A 23,479-nucleotide genomic window follows, 5' to 3' on the forward strand; every position below is an offset into this window, starting at 1 on the left:
CAAATTCAGCTCTTTTTCTTCATTTCTATATCTACCATCCTTGAAAAAAGGTTGTCGGCAAAGAAACTCAACACCCGAGTATCACGAATAATATCAATTTTAATCACAATTGAGCTGGACCAAAGATTCAAACCCAGAATCTCAGAACTGTCAAGCAAATATGCTACCCACTAGCACAACAAGCCATTCTCTTTCCACTTTAATAGTAACGTCATTTCTTCCAGTGTTCTGAAAGTAAACAAATTCAATGGAAGCGAGCGCTTACGTCATATTGTGCAACAAATCTCAACACACCCCAGTTAATAGTTGTGGGAATGAGCTCCCGAGTCAGCAGGCCCTGCTGACATTTTGCCTCGGCGCTACGCCGTAACGCAACAAGTGAACTCCGAAGCCTCATTTACACCCACCTCGAGTTTTCTGACCTGCTGAATATTCGTCATGAGAACATATCCCTCATTAAATCAGCTTTGGATCTAGTTGCTGCTCATGTCTGTTTGCATGGTGCTCATGTGTGGATGAGAAAAACATGTCTGGACATGTCTGCCACACTTATAGGAGGATCTCACAGCATCGCTGCTGTGAAGGAACATAGAAGCCAGAGGCGAGAGAAGATACTTGGCTTCCATTCATTGTGGACGCCTACACCTTTTTCAAGGTAACTTTTGGTTTGGGTATTATTTGTTCTGTTAAAGTGTCGGGTAGAGAGATAATGTATGTGGGTGTTGAATAATGGACGATTGTAAACATTCAGCAGGAAAGTGACTTCTTAAAGAGGTGTTGTGCTTATTTTAAGGAACAGCTCAAGTTTGCGGTTATCGTAGCATAGACTGCAGTTGCATAGCAATGGTGGAAGTAGGCCACGGAGTTGTGTTGAAGAAATTCCGAAAAGGTTCGGCACTTGTATCTTCGTTCGGTGCAGCACAACTTTTATGCATCGTGGCATTCATTGCTAGAATTCCCACTTGAAAGCTTGTTTTAGCTCGCTTGACTGGTTCGACTGTTTAATGAGGAATACGCCAAACCTCTGCGCATGTGTTGAGATGCTAAGCTATCTAAAAACCGCATTTTGCATTTAGAAAAGTAACTACAAGTTACGAGAGAAAAGGTCCTTAATTTTAGTCTTCGCTAGTTAAAATCATGGATGAGCTTTTGGATTCATTTGAAATTGCAATTGAAAATAAAAATGTCAATATTTTATTTTGGTATTACTTTTTATGTTGCATTTGTAAAATATTCCATGGATTTTAAAAAAAACTAAAGCTAATACTAAAACCAATAAAAAGGAATCTAAACCAAAGCATTTAAAAAATAGAAAATAAATAAAATTAATTAAAAATTAAATAAATAAAAAATAACAAATCTGCTCTAAAAACTAATTAAAACTGACTGAATAGAAAAAATAAAAATAAATAAAAATAAATAAAACAAACTATCCCAAACTATTATGCAATGTATCTTTACCACCTTCTGTCCAGCTCATTATTCAAAGACACCATTGGAACTATTTGCATTCCGCCAAAGGACCTCTCAGGGTATTTATTAGTCCTCTCTTCTAAGTGTACGATTTTGTTGGATTGTCCCCCTTGCACCCTCCAGCGTGTTGTCAATTGGAAGGGGCCACCCTGCATGTGGCGCCTGCAGAGGAGCAGATAGCAGTCTGTCTTGGCACTAGAGTCCCTGTCTGCAGCCTGGCTCTCTCTCTCTCTCTCTACCCGGTGCCTAGCAGGGGAAAGAGGTCCGAAGAGGGCCAAGTCAAGTGGCTGGGTGTGGGTGGTAAAATATCTCCGGGGGCAAAAGACAACGCAGGACTGGTTGCTGGTTACTCTGAGTCATTTTCCATCTGAAGAGCAGCTCAATCATCGCAGTGCAGATTAGATGGAGATTTGCCTCCAGGGGGGGAGAAAATGCATATGAAAATGAACAAGGGCAGAGCATTACAGGGGCTTTGCTATCACACTCCACGATTTAATCCGCCGACAGTTTTTGCGAGCGTGCATCTGCGCCAGTCTCTTTGCCTGAAAATGCCCATGTGAATAGTTCTTTATCTTCATGCACATCCATGTCTGTCTATGCAAACCCGCTCCAAGTTCGCCTCCCTCCGTCGTCCCTCTCCGTCTGTTGCTCGCTGCCACCCTCCCTCCCTGTGTGAGCGTAGTCTGGGCTCGGAGCCAAGTAGTGTGTGTGTGTGTTTTTTTTTTTTTTTGAATGAATACCTGATGGCTGATGGGGCTGGCGGAGGGGGAGGAGCCATGTCAGTTGGAGTACTGAGGGAGAGAGAGGCAGGGAGAAAGAGGAGGGAGAGGGAGAGAGGCAGCCAGGCAGAGAGAGTGAGCTGGCGGTCTGGTGGCCTTGCATAACACACGTTGGAGAAGCCTCGCACGCAAGACCTGGCGTGGGCTTTTTGCACAGGAAAGGGGGGGCCGGCGGAGGGGGGAGACCTCCTCTGCCATCAGGCCGATTGCAGGGGCGACGGAGGGGCAACAGGGTCTTCGCTACTGCACAAAGGACCTCTCCGGGATTTCAGAGGAGGAATCGGTGCACATGTTCTGCAAGCGGTGGCTGTGGAAGAACCGGTGAGCTATTCTTAGTAGAAGGGTGAGGAGGGGGGGGGGGGGTTACGGTGGGAGGAGGAGGCTTGTCTCTAAGCGTTTTGATTTGTGGCATCGTAGTATTTGCTGTCCTGCTACTATACACTGTCATGCTACGAAAGAAAGGCTGGAGATGTTGAATCCGTTCAGATGTTGAGGTGACTGCTCTGAGAGGGGAGGCGGCTTGCATTGTCAGCATGCCCCCAGTGTGTGATCTGTGTATGTCCGGCACTGATGCAGAACTCTGGAGTCATTGTGGAGACAAACAGCCTGAGCCCTCAGCCCCAGTGCCTGTTCTTTGGCTGTAGTCAAGCACACGGCTCGGCCCGCCTCTTAAAGGGACACACACGCGTTTGTTTTACACTGAGAAAAAGGGGGGGAGACAATAAAATGTCTCTTTTGAATAAAACCCCCCAGACTGTAGTGTATCAATCTGCCTTGCTGCGATGAAGACGGAGATCTATTTTTGCGCAGAGAATCCCACATGCGTGCCCTTCTCGGTAATTCCCCCCCCCCCGCTGTTTCATGCATAAGCTCAAATTGATGATGGTGATGATGATGTTTTTGTTTTCTAAATATAGCCACTGCTGCACAGGGCTGTGAATCCATGTCTGGTTCTTGCAGGTGAGATATGAAGAAAAGCATTACTGCCATGAATGTCAGTCCAGGGTCATTTTATTTGTGCCGTTTTTTTTTTTTTTTTTTTTTTTTGGGGTGGGAGGCTTTCTAATTGTAGCCGGGACGCTCTAGGTACGTAATCACTCCTTCCTTGCGTCTTCCTGCTGCAGAGAGATGTTATTGCTATGAAGTTGAGGATCAATGCGAGCGCAGGAAAGGGTTGGGGGGGGCTACTGCTGCGTAAGATTAGACATGTACTTGCCTTTCACCTGGAGACACAACAGCCTCACGCACATAGCGTGGCGTGTGTGTAAAAAAATTTTTTTTCCCAGGGATTCTCACTCATCATATGAACATGTGTCCCCCTCCGCCCCTCCTTATCTGATGTAATACTTTGCAGAGGGGACAGTCCAGGGCTGGATCCAGAGTGTCCACGGCGTCTTGACTCGCCGTGACGTTCATGTCTTGAAAGCGCGCCTTTGTTCTCCGTAGCACAGGGGGTTGCGTTTGCTAGTCACTGATCTAATAATAGGCGGGAAGATCAAGCCATGATGTTAATGCGTGACCATGTGCACTGGGGGTAAAACGACTTGGGTCGTCTTTAGCCTTTTGTGCTGAGATGATGATGATGTCATTCCAGGTGTTGCTGAGGTGGGCTTGTTGCCACAGAGTGATGCTGCACGCCGTCTAGCGTGAGTGAGTGAGTGTGTGTGGTGACATCGCAAGGCGGGGGCTGATGCTGCAGGCACGGCTCAATGTGGGTCAGGAGGAGCCGCGTTGTCTTTCTCACCCCGTTCCTCATTCCCAATCCTCTCCCTGCCTTGCTGCCATCCACATCCTACATTGCCGTTTTTGCTATCCTCCCCCTCACTCGTTGTCTGCACCCCTCCTTTGTTACCTCTTGTGGCTGTATGAGGCTTTTTGATCACATACAATGCTAGGATTTTTTTTTTTTTGCTGCTTCCTTGAAAAGCTGCAATCTTGTTTTATCTTGAAATAGGCTAATCCAAACAGAAACTGACCAAGGTCCATTTCTGATGACTCTATATTTTATATAGGCCACTTGTGTTTGCTTAGTGAGGCAAACCTCCGATGTAGTATTAAAAAAAAAAAAAAAAGCTCATTCCAAAGTAATGCTATGCACGTATATGTGTGTGTCATGGTCTCAATCTCGGCGCTGCCTCGAGCTTGTCTTGCAATTTAGCCGTGTCTTGCTCATTGACCCAAAAATAAGTCTGCATAAAAGAACAGAACATCTAGGAAAGTACATTGAACAAGTGGAAAGTTATCCAATGGGAATTTGGATGAAAATCTGCTTCTAAAATTTTGTCTCCCGTCATGCTAATGCATCACGTGTGTCTGTCTCTTGATGCGTTTTCAACTTGGCTTTTTTTGGGGGGCTTTTTTTAGGGTTCACTTCTGTTTTACATTTAAGTGATCATTCTGGTCATTTTGAGAGTGTTTGATTTCCATTATTTAAAATGTTTTTCAAAATTCTAACAAATCAGAGGTCGAGCAGTGTTTCCTGACATTGTATTTGACGGTAGTGGTGAGGGTGAGGTTGTTTCAGAGTTTGAGACTGCGTAGTAAACAAATCTAACAAGGTCGACTCGTGCGTGCTAACCGTGTGCATAGATATGCAGCTATAAAATATGTCGATTTATCCCTACAGTCAAATATTGACAATGGGCTTGTTGACGTAGATACATACATTATTTTAGTTGACTTTTAGGATTACAACTCTGCAACAAAACCCAACGGTAATAAAAATGGTCACATCTTACAGAATGTACCTCGATTAAATGTCAGCTAGTCCGTGTAATGTTCCGGTCGATGAAGTCTGCCTGGAATTAATTGTTTATATTTACATTAGCCCTGACTGCAACTCAAGGCCTTGGAGAGTTTAAAAAAAAAAGCAATGTACCACTCTTTACTGTTCTCCTGTAATGTGAGCTAACAGCAATACACATGCATTCGACATGAGCGTGTTGCCCGGGAAACTCCAATCATCTCCCATCATAGATGAGATAAGAATATCATTGCACTGTTTTCCCTCATGGAAAATGCTGTGAGATTGGGGCAATTTATAGTCTACATTAATTTGTGAATGACAGTCCCGTCAAGGAAATACGCAAAGAATCACATGCTCCGGAATAAAACCACCAGTCTGTTGTACCAATGTAGTTTTACTACTCGAGTTGTGTTTATACCACCTAGTGGCTAAAACAGGCAGAAACAGACATGAAAGCAAGCACACTTTTTGAAGTGGATCACTACTATGACTGCCTTTTTAAGTAGTGACACTCCACTGCAAGAACCGCTTGAGAAACGCATGATTGTCATAACTGTCACATATGTCTTCAAAGGGCTGTTTTCAATAGAAAAGCAACGGAGCAAGTGTTGCATAACCAGGATGTTTCTATACAATACTGATGGTATGAAGCCAATAGACAAAAGACTCTAAAGCTGTTGCAAATCCTCTGCTAAGATTTAGTTGCACATTTCTTTCCCCCCCAGCTTCAAAGACTGGATTACATCCATTCATAACTTTATACATCTGGCACATTTAGTAAAGCTAGCCTTGCGTGGCTAGTGTAAAGAATGAAAACGAGTCAGAGTAAAATTGATGGATGTACTTACCCATTGTGTTTCTTTCTCAGTCATCAGATTCCGGCCAACATTGTGGAAGAAGAAGTGGATCCATTAGAGATGATTCCACATGAAGTTTATGGAGCTCATTTTATGAGCTGTCCCTTGTGTGGATTGAGACCTGGAGCTGTATGCTAGTGAGCACTAGCAGAGCCATTGCACCCTGGCAAAGAGAGGACATAAACACTGAGAGTGAGCGAGAGACAATAGAAGCGCTAACAAGAGACACTTAAAACCAATCTGGCACAATGAAATCCAATCAGGAGCGAAGTAATGGATGCCTGCCGCCTAAAAAGCGAGAAATCCTGGCGCTGGAGCACAGGCCGGTGGCAGTGGCGACATCAACTCCTCCAGTGGTCCATCAAAATCCTGCTCCACACACTGAGAACCTAGCATGGCTGGCAAGTGTAGCCAGTGAACGATGCAGGTCCAGAGACTCGGAAAGCCCGAGATGTCCCATCCCGTCTACTTCGTCCTTTTCCCCTCCCACGATTCCAACTTCAGCGACGACTCTTTCAGCAGTGCCGCTGGCCTCGCTACCTGCGGTTTATTCCACAGCCATTCCTCAGCCCACAGGAACCATCCAGTTTGCTCAGCTCGGACCGAACGTTCAGTTCATAAGTTCCGGGCCCTATGCCGGTTACATCTCTTCTCATGTCGTTCCGGCCAACACCAGCCCGATGGGACAGCGCCCTCACCTGGATGGGTACACTACTGCCCTGATCTCGCCTGGCACCAAAGGGGAACAGCAGTTCCAAATCGGCCTCTCTCCCACAGAGCTTGCTCCCGTCTCCCTTCCAAGTTCTCCACAAGTCACCAGCCAGTACATCCATCTCGATAGCAGAACACCTTTGACCGTCAGTGGCGCCGCCGTCTCGACACCTGGAGCTCACCTCCAGCTCCAGCCTCATCACGCTGTCCTCCCTCAAACGCTCACTCTCGCACCCTCCCAGCTGGTTGTTCAGTATGCAGACGGTTGTGGTGGAAAGAAACCGGAGGTGCACGCTAAGGGTGTGCTGAACGGAGAATTAGAAGTCATCAAACAGATGAAAGCTCCCACCCAACCAGCAAATCATCAGCAGGTTCAGAGCTATGAGGCAAGACACATCCTTGTGCCCGCAGACTATGGCCAGAACCAAACAGGCCTTCAGACTTCCTTAGTACTTGTGGCCCAGCCTAACCACAGCAATGATCAGGAGCATGGCTCGAACAAGATTTCCTTAGTTCAGACTGAAAAGGGAGGCATCTGTTTAGGGAAACCTATATCGAGATCTTCCTCCTACTCCTCCCTCTCGTCATCAGAGGTGATGAGGTCTGTCACACCCCATACAGTCATTCAGACAACTCTAGCCCCCGAGGAGCTGCCAGCCAGTCTTTATTCTTCCACACAAGCCCCCATCATTGGCTATATCACCAGTGGCAACCAGCATGCGGTCAGCTACCATGCGGCACTGCCGCAGCACCTGGTCATTCCAAGTGGTCAGTCCTTGCTTATTCCAGTCAGCAGTGCAAATAACGGCACAGAAATGGAGACCAGCCGCGCTGTCAGTTCGCTGACCGCGACCACGACACCTCAAATATCCACCGCCATGCCTCATGCCTATCTTGCCACCGCCCTGTCCAAATGTGAGTCTTTAGGCAACGACGGAAATCAAGTTCCTTCCTCGATCGGCCCGGCTCCTGCTCTCCCAGCCCCAGTCCCTGCAGTCGTAGCGGCTCCTTCCCCAGTCCCGCCTCCAGTTACTCATCCGGTCAATGCTCCAGTCCCTGCTTCCATCCAAGCTTCACCCACCATGTCCTCTCCCTCCTCCCCTGTGGCTCTCCCGCCTTTCTTTATGCGAGGCTCAATCATCCAACTTGCTGATGGGGAGCTAAAGCGTGTGGAGGACCTCAAAACAGAGGACTTCATCCAGAGTGCCGAGATCAGCAACGAGCTGAAGATTGACTCCAGCACCGTTGAGCGAATCGATAGTGGCCAGAGTCCTAATGCTGTGGTCATACAGTTTTCTGTGGGGGAGCTGAAGGCCCAGGTGGGAGAAACATTTTTCTTGCATGGTGTATCTTACTCGTAGATCATCTCTGCACAACATTAACATTTTGCACAATGCTTAAATGTGCACTCTTGTGTGTTTCTGCAGGTGTGTGTGGAGGTGCTGGTGGAATACCCTTTTTTTGTATTCGGACAAGGGTGGTCCTCATGCTGTCCTGACCGGACCACGCAGCTCTTTGAGCTGTCCTGCGCTAAACTGTGCGTAGGTGATGTTTGCGTGTCATTGACTCTACGGGGTCTAAGGAATGGTTCGCTAACAGACAGCCAGTCTTTGGGGGCTAGGCTGAAAACCACAAGACTGTCTGACCCTAGCAACAACTCAGACGCAGCTGTCAGCAACAGTCCGAGGCCAAACATTACCGGAATTAACAGCGGTATCGTTATGAAGGCGTCTGGTGCCGGGAGGATAGCTGGATCTATGTCAGGGCGGCAGTTACCAACCGAAATGCAACTAAATCCAGGATCAGCGGAGGGGATCTGTGGAGGAGAATCTGTGTTGGCAATCTCTGCAAGTGCTGGTAAAAGACAGGGATCAGAGAAAATAGATAGGCCCACGCTCTGCAAAATACAGTCCAGAGATCCAGACAGAACCACTGTTCGCAAGAGACGATGGTCGGCTCCGGAGAGGGAACAGACTGAAAGGGTAGACGAGGAGCCTCCGTTGACTCTACTCAAACCCTCCATCATCTCGCAGGAGGTGAAAATCAGCATAGAGGGCCACTCGAGCAGTGGCAGAGAAAGATGCTTGATCAAACTATAGACTATGGAGGGAGCTTATGAGAAATGTTGTTTGTACTGTGTTTATCTACTCCGTGTTGACTCTATTCAGACTACTATAACTTAGCAGAGTTTATTTACACAGTATCACTATTTTTATTTCTGCCATAGGTTCAGACACCTTTTGAGTACAGTGTGTGGTCACGCACACTGCAATCAGTGCAATCAAGCTGTAAGCAAAAATGAGTGCAGTGTGAATGTTGGGGAAGATACCTTAAAGTGTGCCATCGATCATGAGCTGGATCTCCGTTGTCACATCGTCCACAGGACCATCGCATTCTGGACTCAAACGTGAACAAGCACAGAACATAGATTCATGTGTAAAAGGCGAGCCGTCGGGCTTATTTCTTTAGATGGCGTGACGTGATGAGTGGTAGCGCGTTTAGGAGTCAAAGATCAACCATTGTGCGATTTCATGGTATTGATTTGGCAATAATCGTTGCAGAGACCTTTGCCACCTCACACATCTGTTTATTTTTCAGTCTTTCATACCAACGGAGCGTATGTGCTGCCACCCAGTGTGTGTATGTTTTGTGTGTTTGTCAACAGTAAGGCACTCAAAGTGCACAGGGGTCAGGTATGAATGTCCTCAATACTGACTTATGAAGTCAGGGATATGTTGTTTTGCTGCACCTTCAATTAGTACAATGCTCGACAATTTGATACAGACGGGTTGGCAATATGTGCGTGACAGCAGTCACACTATCACACATTCCCGTAGGAGTCTAAAGAAAGCAGACGGCCTCAAGATCGTTTTTTTTTCCCGGGGCATTTCTACAAAACCAATCAAATTACCACCAATATATTCATGGCATCAATGGACTCTCTGGAAAGAATATAGCTTGTAAATAGGGTGGTACATACTTCAACCATTGACACGACTTACAATTTGGGAGCTCACCTTGGTGTCCGTTAACCCGGTTGGGTAAACCTAGGGTAGAGTGTTGCTTGAGTGTCATAAATGGACTCGCATTGAACTGGCATTTCTGAAACTGTATAGATCTAAACTGCAATATGACCAGAAGCTGGCAAGCCAGCAGCAAACAATTGCCTTATTACGCATCCAGCAGACAAGAAGAAACCTCAACCTGCATTTGGAGGCAAGCAGAAGCCTGATCAAATTCACTCTCCCTTTTAGCTGTTTGGGTTTCCTGAGGGAAATCCAGTTTGTGGCACCACAGCTAGTAAGTGATCCTCTTGCTCGCTATCAGCTTCCAACTTCCTTTGCAGGCTGGCTACCCTGGGCATCTAATTCCGCAGTTCCACTGCATAGTATTTACTCTGATTTACTTTTCCGACTTCAGCGCTGTTGGTTTTTGGTTCTTGGAAGGGAAGACATGGACAATATCAAGATAGTCATGGTGACGTAGCTATCTGGAAAAACTCTTTGTCGAGGGTGTAGCTAAGGTCTAACAGGGTAGGCTAACTTTAGCATCCGTTTGTGTGTTCTATCCATGTATTCTTATAAATTATAATGATAGAACTATGATGAATTCAGTCAGCAAATGAGTGACCAGCAGAATCTCCATCTCATGCGTCAAGTAAGTACTATGCAGTGGAAATAAGGCATAATGCTCTGTGGGCTTATCAGGTACAGTGGGTCCTGCACAACAAATAACACACGATTTAAAATTGTACTTAAAAACAAAAGAGTACCTCCTCTCATTTCATCCCATTTTTTTTTATTCAGGTTCTGAATTGTTAGATGTTTGGATAAGTTCATCTTTGAAATTCTAGGCCAAATTCTGAGTTGCTCTACTAACAAAATGTTCGTATTCCGACGGCGAACTGTGTCTGTCTCGGAAAAGAGCCGTATGAGTAATAATCGTGGCGATGCTAAAGCACAATATCCTCTGTTAAGCTACTTAGCTGAAAGCTAGAGTGCTCAGTAGAGCCGATGGAGATTGATGAGTCAGGTGATCATATTGTTAGGGACATAACCTGATCAGGTTGTCCTGGTTGAAAAACCAGGATGGGCAGTAGAATAAAAAACCTTTTTTCCTCAATGAAGCTCTTGTCTTCAACTACACACCTGCTACATCAGCGCCACTGCGGCGTCCGTCTTTTTGCTATTTCATTTCCTTTTAAGAATAGAGCCAAAATTCTACAGTTCATTCTCAGGAAGGGTATGTGTGTCTGTACGCATGTGTGTGTGTGTGTGTGTGTGTGTGTGTGTGTCTGAGACGGATCACTTGTTTTTTGTGTACGTTCTGAGCAGCAGCACTTTGATGAAGCATCCGGTGGGTGTTGGCAAAAGCGATGGCGGTCATGTTCCCAAACAACCGGTGAGGATAATCAACTGACTGTTTATCATCATGTACGTGTACAATGATAGAATAGTGAGGCCGGGAATGTAAACACCCATTGGACAAACTATCTCACCTTTATTTTTGATGATGGATAGAGCTACTATTTAGAGAAAGAAAGTTACTGAAAGCCAGCTAGCGTTGATTTGTACAGTATATTGTATCTTAGAATGTGTACGGTGTGTGTATAGATATTCTAATCCTTATGTAGCCTACGTACTGTGTGTGCCACGGCGCCCTTTCTTCAATCATTCCATTGATGCAGCCATCAAAGTGGTCCTGTTGTTGCTTCAATTCATGAACGTGACATCATCTTTGAATTCGGACTTGACCTTGCACAGTGTAAAATTCAATATGTGATGATCCCATTCATCGTGATAGCCATTGTCCTTTTCTAACTCCTGTAGGTGTTTTCTTGTAATTCTAAAAAAGGAAAAAAAAAAACAGAAAAAAATCCAACAACTACAAAAACACAAAAAATGACTGTTCTGCTTGTGTTCTGCTCAGGCTAAATACTGCCCACTGACTGTTGTACATCCAAAATCTCACATTGTTCACTTCAATGCATAATGCAACTACTCCAAATTTTCCATTCTAAGAGAAATGTTTGGTGGCTAAGCTTGCCAATATCGTATAGTATACTGTATTTATGTTGTGTATTGTATGACCCCCACTACCTTGCAGTCTGGTTTACTAAAAATGCTTTTAAAAACCGCACAAATTCCAAAAGGATGTCATGTTGAGGAACCACACCCTATTGTTGGAAGCAGCTTATGTGTTTGAACTATTTTCAGTTGGAATTTCTTTCTGCTGACACTAATCTAAAATGGCATCACAGCATGGATAATTTAATAAAATGTGGTGTTGACAACAGAAGAAACAGTTGTTGAAAAAAGTTTAGAGGTTGCATAATAAATACAATGCCATTCACTCTGAAAAAAAAAAAAGTACCTGCTTTTGTACCAGACACTTAAAACTTGGGAATATACTTGTACTTTTTGGGGTCAAGTCACAACACCGACTGACAGTGTAGGTAACAGCGAGTTAGCTTAGCATAGGCAAAAGTAACGCATAAATAAAAATGAAACTACCTTAAACTCCTCGAAAGAATCTCTCAAGTCAAAATGAAGTATACATGCACACAGTTTTAGTTTCAACAACCATGTAAAACAAGATGTTTTTTTTTTTTTTAATTAACAAATTGCAGTATCTTACCTGGAGATGGCGGCCTTGCAGTTGTTAGGGAAATAGACGTGGCCCAACTCCTTAATAAACCACATGCCGTTTTTCGAATTGGAAGTTTTTTTTAGTGTGTAAAAAGGTCGTGTAGTTTGGCAAACGCGTCCTCGACCACTTGCCTGTTGGACTGGCATACACAAACAAACAAACAGACCGACAGACAGACACAGATAGCAAGATGGATAGATCGATAAAAAAATAAATAAAAATATGATTCAATAATAATAATAATAGCCAATTCAACTACAATATCCTAGTGAGCTAAATTAGATAATTGTACTGAATAATGTCGAGATAATGGAGTACTGGATTGCACTTTGACATACGTATGGGGCCAACTTTTAAATTGTAAATAGTAAAAGTCTTCCGAAATGTTGTTGGAGAGGATAATAAAAAAACTTAAATACCCAATTTACATGATCACGTGATTAGCAGAATCATTCAGCATTTTGCTTCAGTTTGCACCAGTTCAACACCCTCAGTACGAGCACTTTCTTTTCCAAACATCTGTACGCTGACTTTGTAAAGCAATTTTGTAACAAGGGTCTGTTTATTGGCTAACTCTCAGCCACCATGCCCTATATCCTACAACACTTTATTATATATCAATAATGTTCCCCTGTTTTGATGGTGTTGAGGTTTGCTAGTCAGAAACTGTTAAATCTTTACTTACAATGTTTGGTTTCAAATTTTATCAAATATATTCAAAGAAATAAAGTCTCTAATGTAATTCAGTGGGACTCCTTTTCTGCCTTTGTTGATCCTGTAAGCAAATGTAAGGTTTCAAATTACATTTGAAAATCATTTACGAAGCTACACACAGAAGCTTTTCAATGGACCAGTAGCATAATTTTAAAATGTATTCAAAATATTAATGGGATAATGAATTCGTCTTTTATGGAAACATGTTGTGCCAGATTATTCACCAAGAGACAAGAATGATTTGATACCGATGTTTACTGTGATCTTAATTTGTTTTGCCATCACATCCACATCGTAGAACTGGTGAGACAAACACATATATAAACTTAGATTTACAAAACATACATATCCAAATATAAAAGTAAAACATACATACCACTGCCAGTGAACAACCGGGTACTTTACTTAAACTGTTTTAACGTATTAACTTCGCGATGACGCATCCTAGGTCGGCCATTAACTATTGTCTTCCCGCTTCTTTTCCAGAAACAGGAAGTGCCCTCGAAGTTGGATTTACTTTCGGTTTCTATTGCAACTTAATATTAACAAGACACTGCTACAAACTATATACAAATAACAAGAAATAAAAATAAATTCACACAAAAATTATTTGCGCACCATGTAAAACTTTAACCATCGTTAGAACTGCAACAGCTTCGCCCAGCGGCGAGAGACACAACTGCATGCCGACTTCGGAAGTTACACATATTATTCAAGGTTGTGGTCTTATTTCTATCATGGGCACAAAATAACACGTGTGAAATACCCTTTTAATCCGTAATAATTTGCCATTATTTTTTTTCTTCTGATTTTAACCACCACCGTGTTGCCTTTAGAGGGCACCGTTCATCCTCAAACTGGTGATCTTCATCTCTTCTTACCGCTAGAGGGCGCGAGAGTTCTTCCTCTGAAGTGTAGCTGTGAAACATCCTGTTTGACAGGCAAACTAAACAAATAGTGATAATTTCATAAAAATCTTTGACGTCATATTTATTCTCTGTTGTGTGTTTTCCCCATTTACAAAGCAACAAAACATTTTAAATGGAACTCAGATCAATGTGAGAATTTATCATTTACTTTTAAGAGATCACCACATGAATGGTATGCGATAAACCTGTATGCTGTTTTTGTAAGGAAAACAAAAACGACCAAAAAAAAAGCAAAGCCTTGAGCTCGTGAGCCAGACTGAAACCTCAGATAATCATTTCTTATATAACTTATTCCCACCTCACGTGATTTGGTGTGGCACAAACCATTCAAGACAACTTTTTTTTGGGGTTGTGTAGCAAAACTAAAATCTATCATACCCACGACTCACTTCAGTATATACATTAAGCTCTGATAAAATAATGCCAGTGTAAACAAGCTTCAGTATCACGCAATGTACAAATATTGCACGTACATTCATAAATACACACGTTTTGCTTTGTGCCTTCATGTTAATGCATCCCGATGTGTGTGACACATCGGACGCACAACAAAATATTGGATGAAGAGAAGCCCCTAATTAACACATACACATATAATGTACAGTCCCTGCACACAAATACATATCCACACAAACACCCACCGGTCACAACATTAGGTACACCTGCACGATATAATGATAGTCTTTTTGTTATCTCAATGGGAAATGACCACTAAGTGGTTAAAATACCATTTTTGGGGTTACCTAATATCGTGGCTAGCATTCACACAAACACAGATGTGCCTTAGTTCATATAATGTGGATTTGTGAAGAACTTTCTTCACACTGTTCTCCTGTGGTCCTACCTCATCATGAACAAATGATCCCAAAAATGTCTTCCGCTGAAGTGTGCTTTGATCAAAGCTGAGGATCTTTAGTCTCCGCCTGATGCAGTTAGCCCTCCCGCCGTGTCAGTTCATCGACAGGAGAGGCAGAAGATCTGGAGTCGAGAAAACGTCCGGTCCAACAACTCCAGATCTCCGTTTGGATTCATTCAGAAGGTGCACATTCCTCTTAAAACCACAATTCCCCCTTATTAGGATGTGTTCCTAATAATTCTAAGCATCTCCCGTTCGATCCGACGTCAGCTGCTCTTGGTCGGAGACGTTGTCCCCGGCTGGCGGCCTCGCCCGGTCGAAGAAACCGCACTGAGAGAAATACCGGCGACACTTTTAGCGGGATGACGATGTTGGAAACGGTGGTAAATACGAACCTTCCACATGGCGAGCGTTAGCACGGCTAGCACGAGTAGCCCGAGCAGTATCGCTAGGATGATGACCCATAGTGGCACGGCAAAGGACACATCTGGTGTCCCCCATAATACTGGTGTCCCCATCTACAGACAAATGACCATTCAAATTCACACCGAGGCAGAATTGAGCCAAATCAAAATCTTACCGAGATGGTACGCTGAGGCAAGTTGGGGGGCTGGATCCGATAAGGCATGGCCAGGACCACGAAGGTCACAGTCGAGTTGAGAATGTAGGGGTCATTACGGCGCTGCGGGACAAAATGAAATGTTATCATAATGAAGCGTACCAAAGGACATTGACTCAAAGGTCACGGGCTGTGACTTCAACCTTTTAAGTTTAGTTACGCAGCAAGCCTAGCAGGGGCCTGATAAACAAAGGGTTAATGAAGCAAAGATGTGGAACCAGACACTGACCTGCAGGAAAGTATGCGCCCACAGTCTTGACCGGACTTTAACTACAGCGCTCTGGCCACGGTCCAAGCGGCCCACGACGCACGTGATTCTCAAGCAGGAGATGTTCGTGCAGTTCTGTGAAAAGACACACTCGTGAGTATTTTTGATTCCCGTGTAGGAGATGTGTGTTTCTTACCAAGGTTTTACCGCTGTGACTATAGGCGGGGCTAGCGGCTCGCTTGTGGCGGCGAAGAGGATCGCTGGTGTTCCTCAAGAAGCCGAGAAGTTCGGGAGTATCTTGGAGGGATGAAATCTAAAAAAAAGAAAAGTCGAAAATACTTCAATGAGTTGCTTTTGGAAAACATAAAAAAAAAAATCTCATTCTAGTTTCCGATTGGAAATTTGGGGCGGACCACTTTTCCTGAGAACAACCCAATTGATGAAGTAGCAATAGATTGATGGACAAGTTAGTACACAACAATATTGTGATTTTTTTTCATCTTACCTGTAGCCCAAGTGGGTTGAGGCTGTTATTCGTCCGACAGCTTATTGGCCCATCAGTTCTAATCTCCATTGCATACAGCAGGTTCTCGTCACGGAAGCGGGAAGGCCATCCGACCTCAACCTCGGCCTCCCGAATACTACTGGGACCCGAGTTATGGAGCTGTAGACGTTAGAAGTGGTGGAGAAGTTAGTCGTTTTATTGCTGTGGGCCTCAAGTGACTATCGGCTATAATTGGGTTATCATAACTGTGGCGTGATGACACGGGCCACCTGTGTTTTTTTGGCCGTACACTAATAGGCCTTCACTCACTCGGGAATGGAGACATAGACAACTACAACTCGAACCCTCGTTTGGCAATGGGGAATGAATCGAGAGCTTAAATGAACCATCAATTCAACAAAGCCACCTTTCCACTCACTCACACATTCTCGCATAGACACACACGGTCATTAACAGTGAGGTAAGTCATCTAAACAGGACATGATCCTGATGCTGCGGGGCAGGAATTCTGGCTCAAGGAGCAAAAAAAAAAATGTCCGCCTTAAGTAGAAGCAGCTGCCAAGTGGGGAAAAGTACCGCCAATGAAAATCATTATCAGCTGCAGGAAAGGCCAGAAACTGCATCGGCCCCTTTAAAACCTGAAGACATCACATGTACAGCACATGGACACGCACACAACATGCACTCAATGTAAAGTGTCGCCAGAGTGTCTGCCAACTTCCCTCCTTTTATCTGTCGTCTGTGACCTTGTTTTGCTCTGGCTAATTATCCCATGTTGAAGAAAAAAAAAATCACTCTAATCCTGAATCTTACCTGCCTCCACAGTAGTAATTACACCTAATGACTGACTTGTTTACCTCGTAGATGTGGGTCACTTGTGGACCCACGTCGTCTTCCTTGACGGGTTTCTCTTTGGGTTCCCAGCGTGGGAATGGCAAAACCACCTGAGAAGGATGAGACACCCTGTGGAGATGAGGGAGAAAGGAAGCGTGATGAGTTAATTAATCATAATATTGGTTTAAGATAACGACTGAAAATAGGGCAACTTTAAAGTGAGGCTCAAAGCTGGAAATAAATTTAAATACGCTTTGGTGCTAATGAAGAGACTAAATACTGCAGACAGGGTTGCAACATTTCTCACTGACAAACTAGCACCTGGAATGTTTACATTTGGCACTTTTTGAGTCAGAATAAATTCTGGCTCTTCATAAAAGATTGAGTTTTTGTTTTCGCAATTCCGATCTCATGAAAGCATTGCAAATTACAACCCGACAGCGACGTATAAACAGCTGAGCATTTGTTAAATAAGATTTTCTGTGTTCCGTTTAAAATGCTGCCAAAATGCTTCATCTGGATCGGCTTGGATTAATTTGACAATAACGATTCTTTAATCCTGCATAGAACATATCAATTGCTCATATTGGAAAATTGTTATTATATTTTTCCATTTCAACTGCTGAACGTACAAAAAAGTCTTTTTCTGAGTTTTCATGTTTGTACACATCTCAGTTCGTCTGCCGAGGGCTCTCAATTAACCCATGTGCACATGATTACAGCAGATGTATTTTTTTTTACATTTTTTTTTCATGCACTGTGGTGGAACAAAAAAAACAACAAAAAAAACAGAGGACATAAATTGCTCCAAGCACTATAAGCATAAAAGCAGATCGTTTGTATGTCAGAGAGGAGCAACAAAATGCAAGGACTCACCCTCGTAAATCAATTTGAGCTTTGGCGACGATGGCCAGATTCAGGCTGACTTGGTTGCTATCTGGGTTGTCTTTGTTGGAGCTGCGTGGTGGCGAGTGAGGGGGGGGGGGGGCATTCACAGTGGGTGTTAAAGAAATAAAACACATGCCGTAAAACTGTGACTTCATATAAGTGACAGGAATGTCTTAGATCTTTTTTATTCTGTCGTCGTGTGGCCTATGGCTTGTCCCATGCATAATTCAACAGACTGTGTGGGATAAATCATTTCATTTGTCAACACAAAAGCCACACAGCTTTTTCTATTCCACAAAATATTTTTTTCTTCAGTATTCTATGTTTGTATGTATCATGGTGTGTGTCTCACCTGTGGATCTGTAGCTCAAAGCAAATTTTTGGTCCAGCATTTTCAAGCCTTTGGACTGAAAACCGCAAGCCCACAGACATCTGTGGAGAGTGAATCAAAATCAAAATCAGTTTTTAATCATCAACAAGTCACATGATACCCCGGTGTCCATTAATGAGGCAGGAAAGGCCCAATCAACGAGATCATTCTTCTGCTATTATGTGACTAGAAGATCCAGTTTGTAGTGTTGACAAGACGCACACTGAGATGATCGTGAGCCCCCCCCCCGACGTCCTCTAACGCAGAACACATGCAAGTGTGTGCTCATCGCAAAACTACACAAAAGTGAGCGTACACAAATGCACGTGGACATCAGGTCTGACATATGACAGCGAGCAGGAAGAGCAGCCCCGTGGGAGATTTGAGGCCGTCTATATGGAACGCATTAGTGAGGCGATGAAGATCCAAAGAGGGCAAACGGGTACGGGGAAGACGTCACAGAGGGTCCGAGCTGAAAGCGGCTATTAAATCTTTTTATTCCTCGAAGCATCTGGAGCTAGAAAAAAGAAAAGCTCAATTTTAAGCTACATGTTGTTGATATATGATGAGGATGGCAACATGTGATTGTTTATAGCTCAGGATGCGCTTTTATCTACATCAAAGCTCTCACTAGTTCATGTTTTTATTTTACCCATAGTCTTGTTAAAATGCTGATTGAGTAAAATAACATGCAAAAATAAAATATATAAAAATCCAACCACGAACGAGACCATGAACGTATCACTTACAGAAGAAAGTTAAGACTGAAAATACTTCGCGGTGAACTATAAATGGAGAAGTAGACAACCACTACTGTTCTGGATTCCCTCACGTATTTCAATATATTATACATGTAGAAAAGAAAATGATTCAAAATCCCTCAAACTGGAATTCCAAGATAGAAGATTTTTGGCTGTCAATGCCAATGTGATAAAAATCGAGTCTAACTTGGCTGTCGCTCTCGTAATGGCTCGCATTACATTGTGCAGGTGTTATGGCCGTGGTGTGTTTCGAATTAATTTTATCGAAAGGTCTACTTTATGCTTGTTACATTTGCATTCCATCGTACTAATTCAGATTTGGCGATCGACCTTCTCTGGGATGTTTGTGACATGAAGCAGTACCAATGACCCAATTCCATCGATGACACGATTATACCCGGCATGTGCATGTGAGTATGTTCGCCACAAGCCTGTGAATTCCTGAGTTAATAACTCTCATCTGGACCCCCAGGACCCCCACCCCCCACATATACACACACACCTTCTGCACTCTCTTTCTTCCCCTGAGCAGTGTAACGTGACCACATAATTGATTTACAACAATGCCGGGTGTCACACCTTCACTAAAATCCAACACCTTGACACATGCTAATGCCCCATGAGGTCCAGATAGCAAATGACGACGCAATTTATTTTATTTTTTTACAAAGCCTTGGATCTTTGCATGTCAGTCATCCGGGTGTTAATTGGTGAGTGGAGTCAAGGCGAACGAAATGAGAGTCAAGGAGATGATCGCGAAGCATTGGAAACAATCTATCAGAATGTGTTAAAGTTGAGGAGAAGCAGGAATGGGGTGACCAAAAAAAAAAAAAAAAGTGCTTGATGGATTTGGAGTGTGTATCCGCTCACCTCAGTTTGGGCCACCATGGGATTGCCCAGGTCACACACAACGAGCCTGGAGTCATTCACCATGTTGTATTCGCAGTCCAGCTGAGCCAGAGACTGCAAGTGGGAAAAAAAAAAAATCATCAAGGAGGAAGTTGGGTGATTTTAAAGTAGAATGGTCGAAAGCAGAAGTGATGAATGTTCTGACAATAGCAACCTCATCCATCACGCAGCTCCATTACATTCTCATTAGAGCAGACACACACACACACGGCAGATGACCCCGTCGATGTGCGGGGGGGCGCTAATGCTAATGAGCTAGTCCCGCCCAAACAAATACAGTCACGACACAACAGGACGTGATATCACACTTTGTCGCACTTCGTGTTTTAAGCATGACTGGATAATTGCTTCATTGTGAGGCTTCTATTTTCAGAACTGGTGTGTGTGCAGCATGTGTGCGATTTCTTTCACCTCAACTTTTCTCTCCACGCCAATATAGTCGGCTTCCGATGGAAGCAGGACATGTAGTTCCGTCTCGTAGGCTCCTTCTCCTCGGTTCGTCGCCGTGACGGTCAACATAAACAAATTGTCATCTCCGATCACCAGTTCAGAGTGGTCCCTGTTGAGGGGGAGGGATTTCATAGTTTTCATTTTCATCCTAAAAATTGACCCAAGTAGCAAATCAGTCCATTTTTAAGTGTTTTTAGAGTGATGCATTTGTGGAATCAAATGTCCTTGACCTCTGCTTGTGTGCATGTATGTGTCAGTCAGTAGTGGGTGACAGGATGTTTGTATAATGTTGCCATGGCGACGGCGTGCATCTGGAAGCACTACAGAGAGAAGGCTGGTTCACACACACACATATGCTCCACATGGTAGACTTGATGCACAACTCTGATGTAAACCTTTCTCTTTGTTTGACGAGTAACAGATTTTTTTTGTCTTGGCTGAGTTCCATTTCTTTTTTTGTTGTTGGAGGTCTTACATGCTGGCAGTGAGCTGAAGGTCCGGGATGCAAATATTGTCGTCACCGCAGTCCAGGAGAATGTAGGCCTGAGAAGAAGAGGATTGTTATGAGGAAATATTGGAAGGACACTGGACATCATCCCATCATGAAGTGTTGGTGTACATGCGGACAGACACCAAATAGACATTATATTAGGTACACCTTTGCAAATCTCTAACAGGATCCAATAAAAGAGCTCTCAATTAATGTGAATTAAAAAAAAAAAAGTTTTTAATTTATTTTATTTATTTAAATAAAAACCAAATCATTTTTTTATTTAAAAAATAAAGTGAATAAAATAAAATGCTGTTGTGGGGGGACGAGCAAGCCCTTCCTGAGACTTTTTTTTTATTTTTTTAAGGAATGTGGGAGGAAGTCAGATACCAGGAGAAACCCCACACAAGCATGAAGAGAACACACAGACCTAAATTTCTAGTTTGGCATATTTTAACAACAAGTTTGTTATCCCTGTTGATCGCCTTTATAAAATACTGTACATGAACTTATTAGCCTACATGCTCTTGCAGGAAAGTGCTGGTGTAGTAGTTGAGGACCGGTGGGAGCGTCTGGCCCTGAGAGGGAGGAGCTAAGCTGTAGTTCAGAGCTAATGAGATGGGGGTCAATTTGTCACGGAACTCGTCTTCCTCCTGTGAAGAAACAAGCATTTGGTCAAAACTGACGGGAAACAGAACAGGTGGGATTCGATGGTGGGGTTTACTCACTCGCAGGTAAATGGTGTAGTTGAGGCAAGCCTGCGGATGGTCGTGGCCCAGCGTGAGGAGTCCGGTCCGCTGAGGTTGCTGGTTATCCAAAAAGAGGACTCGCTTCACGCCTCCTCGGACGCCTTTCAACCAATCCAAATGCACTTCTGCTCTCAAGTCTGACGGGAAAGAGATGCATGCATGATTGATTTTTTTTTTTTTTTTTTTAAATACATAGGGCGGGGAGCAATTTTAAAAATGACAAATAAATTGAAAACAGAAATGTTCTTGCTTACCCACAGAGCTGGGGATGCCTATTCCGCTCACTTCTGCACACACATCCACCTTCAGGCTGCGAGATAAGAGAAGCAGAGTTAATGTTGCGTATCACGCTCAATGTGCACAGGCTAATAGACGTAATCCCGGTAATTTCTTTCTTAGGGCGGTGAATTCCTCAGGGAGCATTCCTTTACATAAACAGACATGGGAGCTTGGGCAAAGGCACTAATTTCTAATATTTATTTCCTTATTTTTATTTTTATTCATTTATTATTTATTTCCTTATTTTTTAATTGATCAATTTAAGAGTATGTGCCTCTTTAAATCAAGGAAATGTGTAAAGTGAATGAAAACTACAAAACATTAGGCCAAGTTTGTTTGGTTTCACTTCAACAACTGGTAATGACTTCAATGACCTCATCGGAGTTGGTGCCAAACTCAGTAATTATGAGCTGCATTTCCCGAATATAATAAATTGATGCTTTAATGTTTGTAGTAAAACACAAACAACCCCCTCTGGAGTTATTTGGAAGTCTCCAGGTGGTTTTGTGAGATGTTGCATGTGTTTTATATTTAATGTATCTGGGTGATTTTATGCAATGTGTTTGTGGCATAGTCTACATATGCAGCAAACAGCCTTTCTTAGTCATGACAATGGAATTATTCCAAAAAATAAAATAAATGCATGTGTGCTTTAACCAGCAAACACATTGTTGTTATTATTACATGCTTACTGTAGGCCCCCCAAGTTACATTTAATGGGTGAGAACTTTTAAGACATTTTACACCACAGCCTCATCCTCAATCCATCATTCATTAGATAAGCCTTTTTTTTTTTTTTAAGATACTGTGAGCAGTATTCGTTGCCTGGCTTCAAGCTGTTTAAAAAGAACAGTGAGTAACAGACAACGGGGAATTTATGCTTGGAAGCATAAAAAATAGATATAAAACAATGACACTTAATTGGGATATTTTTTGTTGCAAGATTGAGAAAAAAATAAACTGGAATGCATTGTTTGGACATTGGGGACAAAAAAGAAGTAGGGGTGTCAATTTCTGCATTTTTCGTGGTGAGACCACAAACTTTGAAAAAAAAAAAGTATCTCCGAGCGAGTCAACAGCAGCTTGTTCGCGCTACAATGTGTTTTGAATAAACATAAATATTAAATTGGATGTATCAGTGACGTAAACTTTAACTTTATGACTTGAGCTGAAGTTCCCATAACAATAAATAATGCAAAGCAAATTCACGACATGTTGCTCGAATATGATTGGCTGGGAGAAATCACATGTCCTACTTAACGAAAAACTGCCCAATGTTAAAACTCACGACACAAACCGGGCCTGCTTTCGCAACAAAACGTTCACCCCTTGACCCACGGCGTCACTTAATTCTGTTTGATTTTGTGTCATAGCATATCTGGTTCAATACCTCCGTAGCAACTTTGCGTCTGTTTATTTGAATTAGCCGAGTATTATTATGACACAGCGCCATAGTTTAGTGCTTTTTGTCAATCAGGCTCAAATCTCGCGGCACGGCGATGGCAGCGAGCCCAGCACACTTTTCTTGTCTAAACATTCCCACTTCCATCTTGAATATGTTCAAACCGACGTAGGTGAAGCAGCGGGAGAATTTTAGACTCAACTTTTTCAAATTGACCCAGGGGGGAAAAAAAATAATATCATGAAAATAAGATTATACGGTTTCAAATGGATTGAATCCCTTAAGGTTATATGAAATATAA

The 23,479-nt window shown here is 43.2% G+C and overlaps 2 protein-coding genes and 1 long non-coding RNA gene across 3 annotated transcripts in view; 1 reads left to right on the forward strand and 2 right to left on the reverse strand.

Moving 5' to 3' along the window:
- Window positions 1–2,322: 2,322 nt before the first annotated feature.
- On the forward strand, window positions 2,323–11,928 carry LOC119136092 (ataxin-1-like). Its single transcript, XM_037274275.1, has 3 exons — window positions 2,323–2,573; window positions 5,867–7,885; window positions 7,994–11,928. Exons 2-3 carry the CDS (start codon window positions 6,104–6,106, stop codon window positions 8,663–8,665), a joined length of 2,454 nt encoding a protein of 817 aa, XP_037130170.1. The 5' UTR covers window positions 2,323–2,573; window positions 5,867–6,103; the 3' UTR covers window positions 8,666–11,928.
- Window positions 11,141–12,293, reverse strand: LOC119136330. Its single transcript, XR_005100702.1, has 2 exons — window positions 12,204–12,293; window positions 11,141–11,411 (listed from the first exon to the last, which is right to left on the reverse strand). It is a non-coding gene; the product is annotated as an uncharacterized LOC119136330 (long non-coding RNA).
- Window positions 12,294–13,901: 1,608 nt separating this feature from the next.
- Window positions 13,902–23,479, reverse strand: part of itga8 (integrin, alpha 8) — a 28,744-nt gene continuing 19,166 nt past the window's right edge. The window contains exons 16-30 of the mRNA XM_037274221.1: window positions 21,752–21,807; window positions 21,477–21,634; window positions 21,270–21,401; window positions 20,734–20,801; window positions 20,220–20,367; window positions 19,770–19,862; window positions 18,121–18,200; window positions 17,757–17,837; window positions 16,904–17,009; window positions 16,047–16,205; window positions 15,738–15,854; window positions 15,563–15,676; window positions 15,295–15,396; window positions 15,110–15,232; window positions 13,902–15,044 (exon numbers count right to left, since the gene is read on the reverse strand). Coding sequence (XP_037130116.1) covers window positions 14,955–15,044; window positions 15,110–15,232; window positions 15,295–15,396; window positions 15,563–15,676; window positions 15,738–15,854; window positions 16,047–16,205; window positions 16,904–17,009; window positions 17,757–17,837; window positions 18,121–18,200; window positions 19,770–19,862; window positions 20,220–20,367; window positions 20,734–20,801; window positions 21,270–21,401; window positions 21,477–21,634; window positions 21,752–21,807 — 1,627 coding nt within the window. The 3' untranslated portion in view covers window positions 13,902–14,954. The remainder of the gene's footprint in view (window positions 15,045–15,109; window positions 15,233–15,294; window positions 15,397–15,562; window positions 15,677–15,737; window positions 15,855–16,046; window positions 16,206–16,903; window positions 17,010–17,756; window positions 17,838–18,120; window positions 18,201–19,769; window positions 19,863–20,219; window positions 20,368–20,733; window positions 20,802–21,269; window positions 21,402–21,476; window positions 21,635–21,751; window positions 21,808–23,479) is intronic.

The sequence above is a fragment of the Syngnathus acus genome, chromosome 16 (assembly GCF_901709675.1).
Source record: "Syngnathus acus chromosome 16, fSynAcu1.2, whole genome shotgun sequence".
NCBI lineage: Eukaryota > Metazoa > Chordata > Actinopteri > Syngnathiformes > Syngnathidae > Syngnathus > Syngnathus acus.